The sequence below is a fragment of the Clupea harengus genome, chromosome 7 (genome assembly GCF_900700415.2).
Source record: "Clupea harengus chromosome 7, Ch_v2.0.2, whole genome shotgun sequence".
NCBI classification, from domain to species: Eukaryota; Metazoa; Chordata; class Actinopteri; order Clupeiformes; family Clupeidae; genus Clupea; species Clupea harengus.
The window spans coordinates 9,940,223-9,962,612 of NC_045158.1; the positions used below are offsets into that span (position 1 = coordinate 9,940,223).

Genomic DNA, 22,390 nt, shown 5'->3' on the forward strand with positions numbered 1-22,390 from the left:
TATCCCTCGGATATCTCCAAAGCTTCACAGGGAAAACAGGGTCGACTCAAAAACTTCAAGGGTATCATGTGGACAGTAGATGTCAAAGCAAAGAAAATACAGCGTATGTTGTGTACAGCAGTTGCTCAGAGCTCCTTCAACAGTGAAATCAGTTACATGGTCTGCATGTTACTACTGCTGTAAGTAGCACTTCAGTAAAGGACATAAAAAATTGGTCCATACAGCTTTGACCCCAAATAACTATTTTTGTAGAAAATGTAACTGTTCTGACCTGTGTTATCTTCAGGGCCTTGATCTACTTGATGATGTTAGTGTTATTCAAAGTATAATTATGATAGGATCCAAAGTGTTAGGTTAAAGAACATAATAACACACCTCACTTCCCGGTCTGACCTAGTTTCTTGAAGGACTTACAACCCTGATAACTCCAGCTTCAGACTGGTGGATTCCCATATCGACCAAACCAGCATTCCATCGACTCCCAGGTCGTTCTGTTCTTCCGTTCCCTCTCGCGCCCCTGCACCCTATACTTCCGTGCAGTGCTCCTGCCTCACGTGATTTTTGCTTTGCACAGTTATAGTGTTTGACCTCTTTGTTTTGATTGTTTTGGCTAATTCTTATCTTCTGTGCTTTCCCGTTTGGACTATTGATCTTTTGTGCTTTAAAATCCCATTTTCGTTGTTTTGTCCCAGTTATTTCCCTGTTCCCTTGGCTTTGGCTCTCCTAATAAACTTCCATCCCTCGAACATCTTGTGTGTCGCCTGAAGTCCAGGACAACATCAGTGTTTTAGCCTTCCCACTATGACTCATTGTGGATGATGGAAATGTTACGATGGCTGCAATGCTAGGTTATTTACTCTATTCTTTCAATAGTGACTTTGACCAGACATTCAAGACGTCAGACCCACTAATTTGACCTGTACACCACGACTGACAATCCGACAGTCCAGTCAAGCAGTCCCATTTGCGTTTTATATTTTTATGTGTAATATGTATTGACATTTACCACTTCTTTAACCTGAAAATATGAAAAAATGGTCAAGGCCCTCAGTAGTTCTCATAATCATTCAAATCTTCCTTATCCTGCTACATTCCACACAAAACCACAACATATGCAAAAGTCAGTAGCTAGCAAATTCAGCCTCCATTACATTCATAATTTCTACAATCTGCACTGGTTACCTGGCTCCTACTGTGCTCAACACCTACAGCGCCTTACAAGCCTCAATGCCACCCAGAGTCTTGCCTCACAGTAAAACCCTTAGGACCAGTTATACTGGTCTATTTGTGGTGCCCCATTTCAGACTGTCCTCATTGGGTTTCAGGGCATTTAGTGTTATGACTACTGAATTCACTCTAATTAAAGACTCAAAACTATACGATTTCAGTTCTTCCTGAGTATGATTATAATGAATGATGGAGATCATTTCCAAACACTGTTAATGACTTAAGAATATAATAATCAAGTGCCTTGTATTATTAATTACCTTATATGAATCATGTACTTATGTAAGCAGGAACATGGCTTTTCTGTGTTTCTGCGTGTGTGTAACTTAGATTATTAGGTTCCACTTAGTCTGCATATGTACAAGAGCATGTTTAGACCAGAGGTGATAAGCTTCTTCCGACCTCATGCAAAACTGCCATCCTTCCAATATAGGGAGCCTCGGACGTCAGAGATCCACCACGTGGTTATCCCTGCTGAAAACTAAACTTCTGTCTATATAAACCTCGTGCAATGTGTGAATCAGGGCTTCACTTTCAGCCTTGTGCTGGGAGTGAGCCCGATTGCAATTGTTGTTGTTGTTTGTCTAATAAATATACTTATATGCAGCTCCGGAGTCCTGAGGTAACTAGGGTGAATTTTCACCTAACAATGAAGATGACAATGATCATGAGGATGAGGATGATAATTATAATGATGATTATAAACTTCGATATTGATTCAATAAAAAATAAATAAAAAAAAAAAATCTCTGGCAGCCTTTGCCACCTTTAAGTTAAAATGTGAGACAGCAGCAAATATTACAGAGAGGAGCTTGGTCGTGGTCTGTTTATTCAGATGGTGAAAGTCAATAAGACAGGTTTCAGTGCGATTTATAGAGCGTAAATGTGTTTATTTTTCAGAGAACACTTCAAATTACTCTAGGGAGGGGATGAGAAAAAAACACTCATTTCGTCAGCTCAACCAGACAATGGAAGTCTGTGATGATTGCATTTAGAAATGGGGGCAGGTCGAGATTGAAGGCAAATGGGCTTTTGGGGTGGGCAGGCTGGAGAGAGATATCAATGGAGGAGGCAGGGGAACCTATGGCGCAAAGCACATCTGTTTTGCTTTGCAATGGGAGGAAAGCGCGGCAGACACAGCAGGTGGTCAGGCAAGCTCGAGGATGAAAGGGGCCGTTGCCGCCTCACTGGGTGACCACGGGGACAGTGGCGAGGCAAAGTGTGGCCACAGGGGAAACAGGTGATGGAGGATGGAGGACGGGGGGGAGGAAAGAACCTTCTAGAAACACCAGATCTAGCATTCTGTTTCAAGTCTTGAGCCTGGGCAGCCTGGGTGCCAGCAGCCATCAGCCATGCTTGTAAACAGAATGAATCAGTCAGCATCTGTCTTACTGACAGTTTTACTGGTTGAGTTCAGAGCATTTTATATATTTTATGGTACAGTTGCCATATTATGCATTTTCATTAAAAAAAAAAAAAAGCTGGCCACACGACTCACATGCTCAGTGGTCAAATTGGAAATCTAAGCAATATTTCTGCCTTGAATAATGAAAACACTGCGTCTGTGGAGGTGGAAAATTGAAACGCTTGCAAGCATGCAAGCAATTTTGAATGAGAGACATTCTTGGCCAAAAGACAGCAAAAGACCATGTGGGAACTGAATGTATTGTTCTAAATCTTCACATAGCCACAATGAAACAGCACCAGTGTTTGAAGGTCAGGGAAATAAAGCCACTCAATGCAAACAGCAGCAGTTAAAAACAGAAAATGTGTCGCCCACAGCTCTGTTAAACACTGTGTAGTTTGCAATGTAGTTGCATACTGTGACATCAATTTTTTTTATACATGAAACGATCCCTTTGCCAACGCGAAATGACAAATAACCTTCACCGCAAAGCCGGTTCCGGAGGACAGTGGACATGCTGCGATGGAAGGGACACAGAGAGCAGTGGTAACAAATCACTGTGTCACTGCCTGTCACGAGACCCCAGACACATTAATCGGCTTGTGTGCACACTTCTAATGTATCACTGCACTGCACCAGCACGTATTCACTAGAGACACAGGGTGTGTGTGCGTGTAAGTGTGTGTGTGTGTGTGTGTGTGTGTGTGTGTGTCTGTAAGTGTGTGTGTGTGTGTGTGTGTGTGTGTGTGTGTGTGTGTGTGTGGGAGGGGGGGGTTGACAGATAGGCATGATTGTGGACCAGTCAGTGATGGCATGGTAATAATTTTATCATTTTGGCTTGACCCATCCCTAATGGAGGATGAGAGTTTAGGATTGGGTTTTTCTGCACTGGCACTGGGTTCAGCATCTCACTCTCCTCCCCACAAGCCTGTAATAATATGGGCAGGCATGCCATCTCCCGCAGCAGTAGTCCTGCAGTCACTCATGCCTGCAAGCTAAGAGATGTCTTCCTGCAGGAAGGAAACCCTAGCCATTATGGACTGAGTAAATTATAGTTAACTGCTTTTATATATCAAAGATAGAAGATTTTGTCATAGACCCTGTTCATTTTTTATTAAACATGTTTTGATTATTAAGTCTGGCGTGTTCTTCAAATAACTTGGCATTTATCTCAAGCCTCTACAAACGGTAGTGGACTCAAAAAGGAGCCCAGTCTATTTTAGTCCTTCAGATCCCACAAGGTCTTCGCGGGACAGCCAGAAATGGGTTAAAAGATGTGTTATAGGCAAGTCTGCACAGGGCAAGGAAAACCTGGGTTGCTAAAAAACATCTCCTCAATCATCTCCAGAGAGCGGCTGGCTTTTCTTTGTCCTCCACTGTAATTAACAGCACAAAGTTCCCTCAGGTTCATGTTCATAATAATCTGACCTTGTCATTCACATCCTGTATTTGAACACTGTCTGGCTAGTCATTTGGAGGCCCAAGTGCATTCTGCTGCAGTCAGCAAAAACCAGCCCCTCACTCTCCCTAAGCTAAGGAAATTACCCTGGCAGACCTCTATTTCTGTCACATTGTCCCGTGCCCTGTAACGCCCCTCTATAGTCACAATTTGTCACATTTGTCAAACTGCTTTCATGCCAGGACGAGATGAGAGGCAATGTTATGCCCAAATTAAAACAGGGATGTGCAAGGGAAATTGGGTTTCTCAATCACGGATTGCTCTTAATATGGAAATATGGCGTGCTTTAGATCTGCCGGCCGCACAATAGTTGATTTAATGCACTCGGTTAGGGATTGCATGGTGTGCCGTTGTGGCCGAGCTTGTTAGCGGTGTATTGATCAGACAGCTCATCAGTAAACACGTCGTGACTGGGTAATTTGTTTTTCCGTTCCTCCCTCGCAGGGTCAGAATTGAACTTCTTCATTGAGTTTCCAGACTCACTACATAACACATATACACACACACACACACACACACACACACACACACACACACACACACACACACACACACTGAACTCCTTCTCGCTACACTGTTGCTGTTTGCTATGCATCTACTGTGATCATATCAGGTTGTATCAGGTAAGGGAGACCACTGGGATTTATTTGCCACAGCAGAAACGTTGCCACTGCAACATCAGAATAACTGGAAAGCGGCAGACAGGATTATAACTAGGACTAGTAGTTTTTCTTTCTTTCTTTCCTTCCTTCTATTAAAAAATCCTCTTTTCAGAGCCCTCTGTGATGTCTGAAAGACTCAACAAAAAGGAAAGAATAGCACTCTTCTGCGCTCCACTTGGATCTAGCTCAGGGAGACGTTCCTTTATTATATTCGGATAAACTGCCATGAAATGACCTAAATACAGCCGGCAGAGGATGCAGCCTGGATACACTAGGAGGTTGGGGGAGGTGGGAAACAGTGTTTGGTTTGTTTTTTTGGAGGGAAAGTGGAGGTATTCTGGGCGGAGGTCCAGCTCCGCTGCATCCTGTCTTTTGAGAGCAGAGCGCTAATCCACCCTTCGGGGAAGTCCCAAGCATCAGGGACAAGAGCAGTGGGTGTGGGGGTGTGGGGGTGTGGGGGTTTGAGGTGAGGAGGGTAAGGAGGGAGGGCAGCCAGGCGGGGTGGACCAAAGCATAGTAGCCTGAATCTAATCTGTATGTGTGTGTGTGTGTGTGTGTGTGTGTGTGTGTGTGTGGGACCCCGGTAGCAGGGCAGAGCCCTTGGGTGAGTGAGTGGAGGTGCGGGGATGAGGCCCCCCTCCTGCGTTTCAGGCGAGCGTGACTGGAGAGCAGAGTGGCGCTGCTGGCATAGTGCGGCACAGAACGCCATGTTTGTGCCCCCCCCCCACCCCCTTTTCCCTGGCGCCCACATCCCTGTGGATACGTGTGTGTATGTGTGCGAGCACGCACACATGTGTGTGTGTGTGTGTGTGTGTGTGTGTGGAGGAGAGCGGAAAAGGCCCCACGGGAAACAAGTAATTCCTCTGCATTTCTTGTGGCAGCGTTGAAATTCCACAATGCAGATTCCGTTGGAGTTGCTGGGTGAGCTTAGGAGCTCTTTTCCCCAATGGACCCCCTGCTCTCCTCTCTATCTCTCGCCTTTTTTAGGAGCTGTCAGTCCTCAGTCGGCTCCAAAGCAATTGCTTCAAGAACTTGATGGGCTCTGGCACTCAGCGCATTCACAGTCTGCTGATGTCTCTTTGTCACATCTTGCGGCTATGAGCAGGCGTAGTGTTTGTGTGACAGAGATCTGTCGAGACTGCGCGCGGTTGCAGGTGATTCAAAGGGATCCTTGAAGGGAAAGGGATTGTTTGTTAGTCAGCGGTGTCTACGGTGACCGTGCGCTGAACGCTGACTCTTTGTTGACTCACTCAAGTTTATTTTTGTTTGTGCTAAGCGCTCAAGAGTTGCTAAGCGCTCCCTGTTAGTCAAACCTAATGTTAGCTCCTTCAGGCAGTATGGCCACAGATTAGCACTGGTGCGCAATCACTGGGAAAAAAGAGGCACAGTTGGATGAATTGAAGATGTAATTGCTTCCAATAAGTCACTAATGGGATGAGAAAAGAAAAGAAAAAAAGCTAAGCTAACGAAGCCTGCAGTAGGTTAAGAAAACAACCCCTCCCTATCTCTACTGTACTCCATGTTCATTCCCTTTCTCCATAACTCGCCTCTCTCTCTTTCTTTCTATCTCTCTCTCTCTCTCTCTCTCTCTCTCTCTCTCTCTCTTTAAAGTCTCAAACACTGTCAGCATATTTGTTCAGCCCCAGTCTTCAACCTTTCTTTAGCAACAGCAGCAGTAGCAGCACCACCAGAGGGCCAGAGGAGCAGATGTAAAAACCGGAGGGTTTCCTGTGAGCTGAGCACGCACTGGGGGGGTCGGGGGGTGAGAGCTCAGCGTGGTGTCTCGATGGTGAGCACTGGTGCTGGTTAGGGGGTGAATGAATAGAAAGATTTATGAAGCGCTACTTACTTGTTTTGGTGCTTGGAGCCCTGCAGATGCGCGTGGTACTGCGCCACCGAGTTCAGCGTTACGGTGCAGACATCACAGGTGTAGCTGCGCTTGAGACCTGGAAAAACAAAATGCACACACGCACACACACACCGAGACAGACAAAGCAAAACTGTGAGGTGCACTGCTGACACAACAAACAAGCCAACAAATAAAAACAATAAAATCATATTAGTCCAAAGCAGCTTAGCAAAATAATATTTATTTATACTTATCTATATTTTTCTATACTCAAATTAATTAAGGACTGAATGCTAGCGATGGGAAATGTGTGCACTGTCAGCACCATCCCATACCAGCTCATTACATCCTCCTTTTAGCAATAGGTATCTGTGGCCACCATCTCACTCAAAGCCACGTTTCTTCAATTTGAGGAAGAGAAAAAAAAGCACTGCTGTTCTACAGGGGGCTGATTAAAATGCAGCTCGATGAGCCAAACCTTTCCCCTCCCTGCACAGCAACCCCTGTTCATTTACCATCCTAAGTGATCAATCGTAAGGAAGGCGCAGTATGGGGGCCCCCTTATCGTGTCAGGACAATAAATGAGAGGCTGGAGAAGAAGAGGGAGATAAGAGCAACCCCTATCTCCCCCGCCCAGCTGTGTTTAGGAGCGGGTCAGCACTCTAGCCTGTTGCCAGGTCTTTACCCCCTCGACCGATTGACTTGACTGATTTGCAGTCGCGTGACACTGTGGTCAATTAAAGTGCCACAGATATAGACACATCACACACTGCAGCAGTGTGCAGCGGTTTGAGGCGCCTTGTAGGTTTACTGAGTGTTGAGTGGAGCCGAGGATAGGTACTGGATTTGAAAAGGGAACGAGTTTATGGCAGGCTAAGAGACCACGTAGGTGTGCTTGTACTCAAGGAAGACTTTGTTTCCTCAGTGTACAAAGCCCTTATTATTTTTTAAGGGGAGATATGGGAATTTAGGACTTACAGAGAATGTTTTTGAACTGGAGTGTCTTCAAGCACCTTGTCTTCCTGTTGACTTTGGGGACTCAGAACCAGTCACTACTAAAGCGATTAAATGGTCAACATTTTCCCTCCCCATCATCAATATTTTTTTTCCCCCCAGTGCCCTTGTGTTAGAGTGTTGAGGATTAAGTGCCGCATGTAATTGCTGTCATGTTGCACTAATGATATTGCGGCTTGAAAAATGGCCAATGCAATCTCTGCTCTCCAAATTGAGTTAAGCCTATAAGCAATGTTTGGAGAGAAAGGGCAAGGCAAAAATGAATGATCCATCACTTCTCCGTCAGCTCGTCCAATTTCCACATTTCCCCACACGTGTCATCGCTTGGCAGCCATGCCGTCATTTCTCATAATTACCCCCAAATAGCCTGAAAGGTAGAGCACAGCCTGGGGATGTCAAAGGCGATTTTTACAAACTACAACACGGCAAAAGAAAAATGTCATCATATAAAAATGAACAACTTCAGCTTAGGGCAGATGTTTTCTGCTGCCTGATTGCCATCACATTCCATCACAATAAATGGAGAAAAACGAATGAGGACCTTTTTGTCTTTGGCTTTTAAATCACACAGGTGTGAAGGGGGGCTGTGTTGAGCTGCCTCTGTGGGATCATAAGGGATCTCATCACTCCTGACCCCGTGTCAAGGCGATAGCCTCCATGGCCGTGGCAATTTCAATTTTGCTTTGTGCCGCTGCCTCTCGCACGCTCGCGAGCTGACATTAAAATGAGGCAGCAGGAGCAGAGAGAGGCTCCGGGGCGCTCAGGGGTGGCCTTTTGACAGCCCGCTTCTCAAATGCATTCTGAAAAGGTGAAATAATGTACCACCGACTTGGCATCCATCACTGCCAGCCACCTGAGGTGCCTCCCGCGGTGGTGCCCTGCATGGGCAATGAACCACCGGCACACACTGTGCTCACTGCGCATCACCCACCCCACAATACCCCCTTCGAGATCTGTGGTCGGTCTCATCCGTTTCACTTCCGACCTCTTTCGGGGTCCTCAACGCTCACCCGAGAGGAGGACATTTATTTTGGTTAGGCTCCTCTGAATGAGGATGGAGTAACAGGTAGTAGGATAAATGAACTGAGATCAAATGCAGCGTCACCTCACCATTTATTTCCCCTCCACCACTAGTGTCCCAGCATACATCATGATATAGAAAGAAGGCTCATTTTAAAGCTCTGACATCTTCTTTGGTAATGCGTCCCTTAAAAAGTCTGTACCTTTGTGATCATTTAGAAATGTGCTTGCCGGCCTGTTACTGATGTATCACTCAGTAAAACATAGTTAAGTCATTAATGTTGACGTCTACACAGCCTTGGTCTTGCCTGTCACGATCCACGCTCTTTTTTTACATCATTCACATTGAACAAGCAGTGTTTTGAGCTTAAACTATAGATTCACTTTGCTAGGCAGTGGCTTCTTCTGTAGCCAGCTCATTGATCACCGTTTGATGGGAGTAGTAGTTGGAGATATTCACATCATTTATTTATATGTACATTTCAGCACTGGTTGCTGCTCTTGGAAAAATATTCAGGTGGTTGTAATAGTGCGCTCTGTGCAAGCTAAATTTACCTTTGGCCATCTGTTTCCTTCAGATGGTGCTCCTCATGCCCAGACCCATTCTAGCTATGGTAGAGCACCCAAGCTGAAAGAGCATATGGTTCATTTTAAGAAACGGACATAGCATGGGACACAGTTTAGGGCACAAAGAGCAGTTCAGTTTAATGCCAGAAAGGGGGACATCACATTCAAGGGATTCATTAACCGAAATCTGAACCTTTCGTCACGCGCCTATTTTGCTTTTATTATACCCCTTTAATCACGGCTGTCACTGGATATGGTACCGTAAAAGTCATTTAAGAGTAAATTCATCTCGAGTCATATTGCATCATTGCCACTGGCCTTGAAAATCGTATTAAAATTTACCAATTACGGTACACCCTATGATGTGTGGCAGCGGCTTGTGCTGAAAGGTGTGACAGAACCAAAGATTAAAAAATCACAAGCTGGCATCTGTTTTAATACTGAGCAGATGGCATCACGCACATCCTAATCATTACACATAGATCTATTTACATGCCTGTTTGGAAAGAAAGCGTACCAACGGTGAGAAATAAAGACAAGAAGCTTTAAGACGATATCGTGGAGTGCTGCACGTTTCATTAAAATACTGTGTTTGGCACCCAAATAAAGAAATAAGTCATATTTCATTACACACTAGATTTCAGTTGTGTTAATCAATATGAAAATTACTTGCTTGGTCTGCCAGTGATAACGTTCAACTGCCTATTCTGACAAATGAGCAACCTGTCCCATTGTAGAGAATTGCAATGTGCCCTGTGATTCTCTAGTCTTGCAGTCTGCCATTAAGACAGTAATAGATCTATTTCAGGGTCAGGGGAGATACACTGAACAGTATGCCGACAGGATGAATTGCTCCAGAACTGTGATGGTAGAGTCCCGGGAGGAGGCCAGGGAGAGGACATGCCAAATTACATCTTCTGACGCGTCTCTCCAATTAATGGCGGGGACAGGGGGGGGAGAAGCCCGATTTGTCCGCGGCTCTTTTGAATGACGGCCTGAGCTATGCTCTAAATGGGAGGGCTGCGGAGGGAGTCCTAATCACGGATGCAATCAAATCAACTCGCATTTTATCACTCCTCAGTGCCGTTACGCGGAATCCAAACAGATTGATTGATAAACACCGTAGACTGCGGGGGGGAGGGCGGGGGGGAAGTGGCATGGCTGTTGTGCAAAAATGGCAGCTGGCCTGCCAGTCTGGTGCTCATGAGAGCAGCGTTTCAGCGTGGCTAAAGGACACAGCCCTCTAGCGCTACCAGTACGTGAATAATTGCTGGCTCAAGTGGTGCCCGCCCTGCTGCCTGGTAAAATTGCATAGTTAAAAAGAGAGCAAATCAAAGGCGGCGGCATTTACTTTCATGGTAAGCACTTTCTGTTGGATTTACGTTGGGGTGACAGTGGGGTGTGTTGGGGGGCAATCCTGCAGTAGGACTCAGAACTGGTTAAATAGCTCCGAGCACGCTCAAAGGGGCCACAGCCACGTCGCATTGACATAACCGGTGTGGCTTAAGACAGATTGCTTTGGAAGATGAAAGCGAGCAATCATATGCATGCCGCAGCGGAAAAAAAAAAGCAAGGACGCAGGCGCTGAATGTTAACAACTCCGGAGCGTCCCCCATTATCTGACACCACGGGCGAATGCGGGGAAAGTAGCCAAATCAGCCGCTCACACCTTTTTTCAGTATCACGCTTGGACCGTACCTTTGGTGCAGGGGAGGGTAAATGGAAGATTGCTCTCCCTGGCCCCGGTGGAGATGGATGAAACACACTCGGGCGCTCTCCAGCATATCTGGGGAGTGCCTTTTAAAATGTAAAACACAAGTGTAATGGGTGGCCAGATAGGAGTGGGATGCAACTGCCTCAACCAGATGCACTGTAATAGAATCAGGCTTTACAGCCACAGGAGATGACTAGGCCTTGTTAGGGGGGGAATAAAGAACCATAAGCACCCGAGTTTTGTGGATAATAAAATGAGGTCACAAGGGTTGAGCTTGGGTGGCAGGCAGAGGATGAAATGGAAGGTGTGGATGAGAGGTGTGGGATGGGATGATAAAAGGCAAATAGCGTGGAAGATATCCGAGCTAATGTCAGAGCAGGTACGCCATGGAAGGGTCAGGCCCTTAGAGTCTACAGAGCACACTTGGCTAATGGGTACCTATCCCGCGGCGTAAATAAGCAAACGCTCACATTTCCGCTCAACGCGCCAGACGCTATGCAGTCGATCGTGGATGCACTTGCACTCGATCGCAACAGGATAAATATTTCATCGCGTGGCAATCTTCAAAGTCCGACTGCGGGTATTCTCCTCCCCGAGCTGCTCTGGCATGTGAGACAGCCCCCCCAACAGCAGCATACACACATGCATAAAAACTCATGGTGGCGGAGGAGGTGGCAGCGGCAAATGTGTTAAAAAAAGGACAAGGAAAAATGAGGATGGGGGAATGGAAAGCTATTTCAATCGCCTAGGTGTGAAAAAAAGGGAGGGCGGGAAATGGGCGATGTGACTAGCAGAAGTGCTCTAGGTAGTAAGATAGCTCTGTGTGAGGGATGGGCCTGCCAGCGCCCGCTCTGCAACCCCATGAATTAGGCAGCACAATCCTGCCCGCTGCGCTCCGTTTGCCCCTCTCTACACCACCCTCTACCCTCCACCCCTTTCCGCTGGTGCACAATGCTATTTCTGCCTGTTAGGGTGATTTGCCACATCATTATTAATTGATAATCGCCGGAGAGAAACGCTCATTAGGTGGCTGCCGAATGCTGCGGCTCCCTCTATACTGACACTCCAGCTCACACACACACACACATTCCTCCCCATAATGGCTGTGTGACAATCTAGAAACCTTCTGCTCAACTCCAATGCAAACACGATGATCGGAGGTGAAAACTGCTAAGAGATGTGGAGCTAACTAGAAGTCTGGTGGGGAAGACACTGCATTTGGCTTGACAGCAAGTGGTTTTACATTGGGAACGTTATTAACAGTGACTTGCCTCACATTTTTGCTTGTTTGTTAGCATGAAACTAACTTACCACTTGGAAGGATGAACAAATAGCCTGTGCTTAATGTGGTTTTTATTGGCCAGAAGCCGCTCCCTCTCCTCAGTTCATGCAATGGCTCTGCTGGAGCACCTCTGACCTTATGAGGTGGATTAAAGGCTTACATCTGATGTTGGCTCATTCAAAAAGATAATTAACACCCACAGGGTGTTGCAGTGGATCATCTTGTAATCAAAGTTTCTAATTTTGGCAAACTACTTTGGATTGAAATCCAAAAAACACAAACATCTCACTTGATGAGACCGCTAAAAACAATATGCGTGTTCCTTTGTTTAATGTTGAAGCTGAGTCATCCTTGAACTTTAAATACAGTAAATGTTATTGCTAAACTAAACAACACCTCTAGAAGGGCTGCCAATGCTCATGTATTGAGTGTGATTCTCACAATTATCCTGTATCTCATGCTCTCACAGCACACTTGTTAATCTTCACACGTTGTTTGAGGAAACATTTTATCGCACGGAGAACTGGACTGACTACACTGTGTACACCCAGATAGAAACCCACAAAATGATCCAGTATCTCCTAGATTCATTACCTCACATGCAGATACCTCAGCGAGCTGGCAGCCTCTATTATGTCTGGGCCATTAAAAACTTTATAAATGATGTGACCATACCATTCTTGTGCATTAACTGAGTGCTCCTAAAGAAGGAGAGTGATAGCCTCACATTTTACATCCATATTTGAAAGGATAGTTAATGGTCTTAAAAAAAAAAGATCTGGCAATTCATCATTCCAACAGCCTGGCTCCTCAACCAGCCTGTTTTATGTGCTCACGTGGAGCGATAATAGACCCACCGTTTCACCCCGAGCACCAGGGCGACAATGTTTAGTAATTATTATTGACATGTGGTAATGCGACTGGGAAGATAATGGGGGAGATGTGTTTCTTCCAACCTGGTGAAGCGAGCAGCAGCAGCCGCCCTCGTGAAGCGAGCAGCGGCGGGAAACAGAGACGAGACAAGATGAGTGCTCCCTGCTTACTGCCAATACCGCACGGCATGCCGATTTTTAATTATTTGATAAAAATGTGGGGCCACAGAAGAGTATAAGTAGCTCAGAATGTGATAACAATTTTTTAGCATGTGTTGGGTGTTTACCATTGTAAAAGAAGGCTACACGATAACAACAATAACAAGAGTGAGGACACAAGAGGTGATTTCATTCTGGCTGTTAATATGAAGGCAAAAAAAGAGGTAAACTAAGCCTTCTTTCAAACTGGAAGCTTATTGATATTTAGGTTCCTTTGTCTGTAGGGATGAGGCCAAAGGTGAAAAATCTTCGCTGTTCATGGTGTATGCTGTGGGCTGTTCATTATGTGTCAATAGCAGTAAAAAAAGAAAAAAATTATATTGTGGCTCTGGACCACAGCAGTGTTACAAAAACAAACAGCACCAATAACAAGGCTGCCCATCACTACCCCAGGTCCTCATGGTCCCCCAATGCTCCATACCTTTCATCTCTCCCATGTCCAGGGTCTTGCCCAGCTGCTCCAGGAGGTCAGCGCGGGCGGCGTTCTTCTTGTGCTTCTTGCCGTCGTAGTGCTGTTGGGCCATGCCAGGGTTGTTGAACCACGCGTTGCATAGCTGGCAGTAGCGGTCCGAGTCTCGGCGCTGCCGGGGCGAGGCCATTGGCGAGGCTTCCGAGGGGGTCTTCACAGGACTCGGTGGCACCTCTGCGGACAGAGATGGGAGGATGAGACAGCGTGTAAAGACAGTCTGGCAAATGAAAGTAGACCACCAGTATGTGAGAAGGTGGATGACATGCAAGGCTACTGTATGCTTCAGCGTCCTCTAGAATTCATTCCAGCTTCTTTTATGCGGCATTGTGTAAGAAAGCATAAGACATAGTCAAAAGTACAGAAATGCACTGGCAGATTGTCATAGTTCACCATAAAAAAAAAAACATAATATGTGGTCGAGTGCAGGGTATGGAGTATGTGAAAAAAAATATTCGAGGCAGACAGAACATTTGAGACCTCACGCATGACTGCGGGCTGTAACGGACAGAACGACAGGACAAGACACAGCAGCGCGCTTCCATACCAACGCATTCCATCGCGCTAATCAGTTTTAGCACTCGCAACCGCTCACCCTGTCACGCCTGAGACAACATTTATTGGGGCCCATTTAGGGGGCATCATATCACATTTGGAGTCAGCAGGGCAAGATTGCAGAGACAGTGTTGAAGACCATCAGGTTTCTGCAGCCTTCACAAGAGATTTGCTGAACAAATACTTAATCTAGGACACAGCTATTCCTATCCATGGCGTTGTTGTTTCATTTATTCAATGACCATTTTTTGGACCGCTGCAAGAAGGCCGCATTTATTTCATTGTGCAGTATAGAGACAATACTGACAAAAGAGAAAAATAGTCATCCGCCTGCTATGACATAAAAACTGCTGTATCAGTAGCTAACATTTTAATATATCACTGTGTACAAGACCAAAACTAGGGCAGGGAGGACAATGGAAATGCAGAAAAGATCCATTGTTTTGCACAATGGGATGCGAACAGAGAAAACGTATAGTTGCATAGGTTTTGTCTCCAAACGTGGGGAAAAAAAGATGCCACATTTGTTTCCAAAGCATCCATATCCATATCAAACAATTAGCTGCCGTAGGCTGAGAAGATGGAATATGGCTAACGGAGTTTAGCCTCAACACAAGTTCTGAGTTACTGCTTCAGTGTGTGTCTGTGTGTGCGTGTGTGTGTGAGACAGAAAAGCCTTAGTAAAGGATGACAATAGAACTGAGGAAGAAATGAGAAGAGATAATTTCACCTAAATGGGGATTCTTTTCTTTTCTCTCTTATCTCACACTGAGGCACACTGATGCATGTCTTTGTTGTTAATTGTGGCCCTCTGCCTCTACATAAACCCACAGAAACATATCTATGGGAGCAATGAAATTAATGAGTCTTGCTTCAGTTGTCACATCCTTAATGCGATGGCAATTTCCATGAGCAAACACGCAAGGTGATGTGCCTTGTTTGCAGTTTCTAGTGGTGTGTGTGTGTGTGTGCATTTGTGTGTGTGTGTGTCTGCATGCCCTTGCCTGTGTATATACTGTATCACAGAATCCTTTAAATAACTTACAAACTTAAAAAAGAACAAACAAAACACAGGCTACAAAGTAAACATTACTTTGAAAAAAATAACTTCAATATATTTCTTACAGCCTACATAATACTATTTCTCTAACTTTTTTCTACCAACTCTGAATCATTTGAGTCTAACAATTTCATCACGTCAAAGCCGTCCTGACACAGTGGGTGGGGAGATGGATACGGAGAATTGCTAGAATATTCATCTGAGCCTTTTCAAAGGTTGTGGCAAGGTATTACAAATCTACATTCGCCCCTTTCCCAAACTCTGTGATCAGCATTTGCTTCACTGTTTGAAGAGGTAGGCTGAATGACCTTGACAAAGGACGTGCCGTGTTAAGAGCTCACTACATTTCCCTGAATCAGATCTCGCTCAGCCTCCCTTCCCCACAGTCAGGATTTAGCCGTGCCATTCAGGCAGAATTCCCCACCCAGACTTTCAATTTCTCAGTCCACTTTATCCAAGGTCACTGTTTGATCCTCACAAGGCTGCTTCTTAGCGGTGATTACTTTTTTATACAGCGGTTCTACGAGGAGGGGGGACTGAGATACTGTATGTCTAGCCTATATTTCATAATGGCTGCAGATGATGTTGTGCAAAGGAATGAAAAAGGGGCAAAAAGAAAAGTTGCACTTGTGAACCTTGCGTGGGACACGTACAAGTGTGCAGGTGGATAGGACTGTTGACAGCTGCCGTTTGGTCAGTTTTCAAAGGAGGGTGTTGTATAAATCAGAATTAGGAAAACATTGATTAAATCACTCTGCAGCACAAAACATGATTTGTCTGATGTGCGTGCAGTTTGTCTGATGTGTGTGCAGTATGATTCTTCGTATGGCTTTGTGTGCAGTTTTCTGCAGTGTTTTTCCATCAATGCATGTAGGGTCTCTCGTTTCAATTTACCTCTGGTAGAACACGTAGCATTGGGAAAATGAAGAGTATTAGGAACAAGAGCTGCTATAAAAATTGAACTCTTTTAAGTGTGTCTGTAGAGGCACGAGTGCCTTGCCTGCCTCGAAGGTGGCATAGATATTAGCTCCAGCCAACGGTGAAATATGGCCGTATTGATTCAGGTGTTTGGAGATTTATAGAAAAACATCCATCACAAAAAACTGGCTGTCACTCCTAGGAAAGTCAAAGCAAAACCACAGCCTCTGGTTGTGTTCAATCTGGGACAGTTGTTCTTTATTTAGCCTTTAGTAAGTGTTTTAAGAATTTAAACCCCGCCTGAGGGTTGAATGACAGGAGATGTCGAAACATCCAAATACACGGTTTTGTATCTCCTTTAAATATGATGCTAGTGGTGCTGTTCCTGCTACAGAGAAAAAAGCAATAAATGAAAACAAAGGACATACCTTAAGCATTTCAAGTCCAAATCTTTAAGACTGAACACGGTATGTATCTCTTTTTTTTAGAATGCAGTATGTCTGCAAGGCTGCCTGTATGGTGTCTGTATAGGGTATATTCAGATATTCTAGGTTGAAATGCTATGGGAAATGCAGTGGTACTATTGCTGAATAGTTGAAGCTAAAACTTTATAGATGTATTAGATGGAAGTGGTTAACTGAGCACATCTCATGCTGAGAACAATTACTGTATTTTGCAAGCTGCTCTGAAATCTGCACAGGAAGTCTGACACGGCAGCTTTTTTTTTCTCCTAAAGGTAAGACATGCGAGAAAAATCTGTTTCAGGAAATATTGATTCCCCTCCATCTATAATTCTTTGTTACATGCACACATCCTGTGGGAGCTTTTTTATTTTGGTAGAAATTATATATTTATTATATAAGCTATTGTATTTTTTCCACTTAATTTGAAGGGGTGTGTATAAGACATGACACCATCATAATCATGACATGACACCTGTTATGAAAGGAGTCTTTATTAATGTTTATGACTGTTTGGGATTAGGTAACATTTCTAATTTTTTATCATTTTTAATACAAAGTAGACATTGTTTGGAATGTCTTTATTAGGACAACTTGGCATTAACCAAGGAAAAATAAACATGCCATGGTAGGCCTAATCAAATAAAACTTAAAGAAACTATTTAGCTGTTTTAACATTACATTAAACTGTCCTATGTGGCTGGTTATTAGAATGGGTAGATGTAAGGCAGTAGCTTGAACACTGTCAATTCCCCAGAGAATCCAGCAATTCTTGCTGTTTGTCCCTTCTGGGACACTGTAGTTCTGAAATGGGTCTGAAATAAAATGCCATGTTTTTTGACCTACACTTTATAACTAAGTTTAGCTACACTGTAAATAAGCAGTGTTATGTCTAGGCCACTTTGGAGGACAGACCGCTACATCTCTCGCGAGAACGACTTAATGCTTTATGGCACCACCTCTCACAACAACTAGACTCTTCTGCCAGCTAGCACAGTATTCTCTGTATGGACATCATGGCAGAGGCGACGAAGAAACCGAGGAAGTAATAACTTAATAACCTAATAATTTAAACTCAAAGTAATTAACTGTCTTGCTACGTCTTGTGTTGTGCTTGCTTGATGTTTGGCTGTGTTAGGAAAGTGTCATCCCTGGCTCACAGAGATTTCTAGTTTCTAGATGCTCAGTCCATTGCCCCTCAGTCGCATCTCATGCTAGCATCCAAATTCATCTCATGCCAAAAGGTTTGATCAGTCTTTGTCAATTTCACGCAAAATAAGCCTTGGAAGTTTGCAACCTTGAAAACCTAACTCAGCTAGCTCTCAATAAAATGACACTGTCACCAACAACATTTGATTAGATTACACATGCTCCACATTCAAACTCTTAGAAAACAATGTATATGGGGTGAAAACACAACAACAAGTTTTTCAGCAAAACTAAAATTTGTCATTATGTTTTTGTTATTCTGTTGGCGTTTATCTCCGATAAAATAAAGCTATGCATATAAATGCAAAGACGTACTGTTCTCTCTATAAAAAAGGCAAGTCCATAGTGCATCATATTTCCATATAACCACATCAAGATACATGCAAAGGGTATGATTACAGGCATACTCTAAAGTATAGCTCAGCAGTATTCTATGCCAACATAACACATAAAAAAACAATCATGATATGTTGTAAAATATTGCCATCGTGCGAGGTTCACATGATTTTTACTCTACCGGTATGTTGCTTTTGACCCGCATGCATGTTATTTTCGACCCAACGAGAAGGGTGAATGTAACGCTGCGGTTGTTCCACTATTGCTCAAAAACTGCTCAACACCGTTTTGTCTAGGTCCGTAAATGCAACTGTATTTGACAGCGGAAAAATGTACACAATCTCTTACATTTACATTTGCATTTAAAAGTGTCCAAATTATACCACCACTGTAAGGTCTGTGTTCTGTCCGTGTCTAATTTCTGTGTTTGTCTCCCTTGTGTGGTCACATGTTTGTTCCCATGTCTAGTCCTCGTGCTTCCTTGTTCCCGCCATGTGCTTTCCCTATGTTTGTTTGTCTATGCCATGTGCCCTCTTGTTGTTGTCCGTGTCTCCACCCCTCACCTGTTCCCAATCTCCCGGGTTGTGTGTATCATTGGTTTCACCTGTGTCCTGTTAATTCCCCTTGTTTAGTCCACCTGTGTCTTTGTCTGCCCCGCCTTGATTGTTCTCACCTGTCCCTCGTTATCTGTTGCCTGTGTGTATATATAGTCCTTGTTTTCTTGTTCCTCGTTGTGTCTTCGTGAATTGTTGTTTCGTGGTATGTTCCCCGCTGTTCCCCGCTGTTCCCCGCTGTTCCCCGCTGTTCCCCGCTGTTCCCCGCTGTTCCCCGCTGTTCCCCGCTGTTCCCCGCTGTTCCCCGCTGTTCCCCGCTGTTCCCCGCTGTTCCCCGCGTTTCTCCTTGGTAAAGTGATTACTCGTGCTTCTGACCTCTGCCTGCCCTACAACTATTCTCCTGCCTATTCCCTGTTTGCAATTGTTGGACTGCCTACCTGTGTACCGAACTCGGATAGTAAAACGTTTCACCCTTTGAATCTACCCCTGTGCTGAGTCGTGCGATTGAGTCCTGCACAACACCCACCAGTCGTAACAGTACGAAGACGCCAAGGATGGACTCAGCCGACTCAGACTCAGTGCTCAGACGCAGTTTGAGCAAACAAGCCTCCTCTCTCTGCCTCGTGACAAGGGAAATAGAGGAGCAAGGGAGAAGTTCCCTGAAGGTCCTGAACCTGCTGTTGGGACAATTCGAGCAGCTCCTGGATCGTTGGGATTCCCTCGCTGCACCTCCCTCTCCAGCTCCGGTTCCATGCCGCCTGGATTCCGGCTCCAGGGTTTCAGCTTCACTCACCAATACTGCTCTGGCTTCAGCTCCGACTCCACGTCTCCTGCCTCCCGCCTTCAGGACAGCCTCAGCCGCCCTAGGAAGAGCTTCTGACGCTGTCAACCTCGAAGCAGCCTCTACCAATGCCACCATCAGAGCGGTCTCTGACGCCGTCAACGCAGCCTTTGGAGCTTCCACCCTTGAAACAATCTCCGCCGCCCTCGAAGCTGCCTTTGCAGCATTGGAAAGATTTTCTGTCGCACCCAAAGAAGCCTCTGGCGCTGCCTTGCTCGATGCAGCTTCTGCTGCCATCGATGCAGCCTCTGCCACCCTCGAAGCAGCCTCTGATGCTGCCGCCTCCGAGGTCGTCTCTGCTGCCCCAGAGGTAGCCTCCGTCGCTACCACTCCCAAAGCAGCCTCTGCCTCCCCCGAAGCAGCCTCTGACGCTGCCGCCCCAGAAGCAGCCTCTGACGCTGCCGCCCCTGAAGTAGCCTCCGTTGCTACCGCCCCAGAAGCAGCCTCTGACGCTGCCGCCTCCGAGGTCGTCTCTGCTGCCCCAGATGTAGCCTCCGTCGCTACCACTCCCATAGCAGCCTCTGCCTCCCCCGAAGCAGCCTCTGACGCTGCCGCCCCCGACGTAGCCTCTGTCGCTACCACCCCAGAAGCTGGCTCTGATGCCCCCGATGTAGCCTCTGTCGCTACCACTCCCAAAGCAGCCTTTGATGCTGTCAACCCCGAAGCAGCCTCTGACGCTGCTGCCCCAGAAGCAGCCTCTGACGCTGCCGCCCCCGACGTAGCCTCTGTCGCTACCACCCCAGAAGCAGTCTTTGATGCCACTGACGTAGCCTCCGTCGCTACCGCTCTCGAAGCACCCACTGCTGGCCCCGACGTAGCCTCTGTTGCTACCAACCCCGAAGCAGCCTCTGTCGCTGCTGTCCCTGAAGCGGTCTCTGAGGAAATTGCTGATGGTGACGCCACTGAGGCCTACGCCACAGCAGAACCAGCCGCCGCAGATCAAGCCGCCGCTCACCCTGCAGACCCAGCCGTCGCTCACCCTGCAGACCCGGCCGTCGCTGACCCTGCAGACCCGGCCGTCGCTGACCCTGCAGACCCAGCCGTCGCTGACCCAGCAGACCCAGCCGACGCTCACCCAGGTTGTGCGTACCCTACAGCCAGCGCTGCCGACCCGGACCCCGCAGCCACCGCTGCCGACCCGGACCCCGCAGCCACCGCTGCCGACCCGGACCCCGCAGCCACCGGTGCCGACCCGGACCCCGCAGCTGACCCGGACCCTGCTGCCACAGCTGCCGACCAAGATCCTCCAGCATCTGTTTCCGATGCAGGCCCAGCAGCACCCTCTGCCGTCACCGGTCCAGCAGCACCTCCTGATGGCGTCGCTGCTGAGGGCTCTGCTGTCCCGAGCGCCCCTGTCCCGAGTGTCCCAGGCGCCCCTGTCCCGAGTGTCCCAGGCGCCCCTGTCCCGAGTGTCCCAGGCGCCCCTGTCCCGAGTGTCCCAGGCGCCCCTGTCCCGAGTGTCCCAGGCGCCCCTGTCCCGAGCGTCCCGAGCGCCCCTGTCCCGAGCGTCCCAGGCGCCCCTGTCCCGAGCGTCCCAGGCGCCCCTGTCCCGAGCGTCCCAGGCGCCCCTGTCCCGAGCGTCCCAGGCGCCCCTGTCCCGAGCGTCCCAGGCTCCCCTGTCCCGAGCATCCCAGGCGCCCCGGTCCCGAGCGTCTCAGGCTCCCCTGTCCCGAGCGTCTCAGGCGTCCCTGTCCAAAGCATCCAAGGTGTCCCTGCGCCGGTCCCAGGCGTCCATGCGCTGGCCCCAGGCGCTCCGACCCCTGTCTCCAGTGTTCCTGGGTTCCCTGTCCCAGCTGCAGCAGAACCAGGGCCCGGTGCCGCCAGCCCTAATGAACCAGAGAGTCCAGGTGCCACGACTACCCCAGCCACTGGTCCTGCAACCCCAAACTCCAATCGATATCGCTGGCAACTATTTGTTGTTAGGGTTGTTGTTGTGTTTATTGTTGGTCTGTTTGGCCGGTCGCCAAAGACTCTGCCCCTGTTTGGCCACCCACCCGGCCGGTCGCCAAAGACTCTGCCCCTGTTTGGCCATCCACCCGGTCGGTCGCCAAAGACTCTGCCTCTGTTTGACCATCCACCCGGTCGGTCGCCAAAGACTCTGCCCCTGTTTGGCCACCCACACGGCCAGCCACCAGACATTCTGCCCTTGCTTGGCCGTCCACCCGGTCAGCCACCAGACCCTTCTTTCCAGCCTTCTGTCTGGCCCGGTCTGCCCGCCTGCCTTGCTCTGGACCCCCTCCACCCACCCTAGGTGGATTTGATCTGTTTGTTTGTGTGTTTTTGGGCTGTCTGGTCCGGTCTGCCCGCCTGCCTTGCTCTGGACCCCCTCCACCCACCCTAGGTGGATTTGATCTGTTTGTGTTTTGGGCCGTCTGGAATCCGGCCCTTAGAGGGGGGGTACTGTAAGGTCTGTGTTCTGTCCGTGTCTAATTTCTGTGTTTGTCTCCCTTGTGTGGTCACATGTTTGTTCCCATGTCTAGTCCTCGTGCTTCCTTGTTCCCGCCATGTGCTTTCCCTATGTTTGTTTGTCTATGCCATGTGCCCTCTTGTTGTTGTCCGTGTCTCCACCCCTCACCTGTTCCCAATCTCCCGGGTTGTGTGTATCATTGGTTTCACCTGTGTCCTGTTAATTCCCCTTGTTTAGTCCACCTGTGTCTTTGTCTGCCCCGCCTTGATTGTTCTCACCTGTCCCTCGTTATC

General features: G+C 47.2%; 1 protein-coding gene across 2 annotated transcripts in view; it reads right to left on the reverse strand.

Moving 5' to 3' along the window:
- zmat4a (zinc finger, matrin-type 4a) overlaps nt 1–22,390 on the reverse strand; it is a 90,705-nt gene that overhangs the window by 6,038 nt on the left and 62,277 nt on the right. For both annotated transcript variants that reach the window (XM_012815807.3, XM_031570442.2), the window contains 2 exons: nt 13,712–13,933; nt 6,603–6,699 (listed from right to left, as the gene is read on the reverse strand). In XM_012815807.3, coding sequence (XP_012671261.2) covers nt 6,603–6,699; nt 13,712–13,933 — 319 coding nt within the window. The remainder of the gene's footprint in view (nt 1–6,602; nt 6,700–13,711; nt 13,934–22,390) is intronic.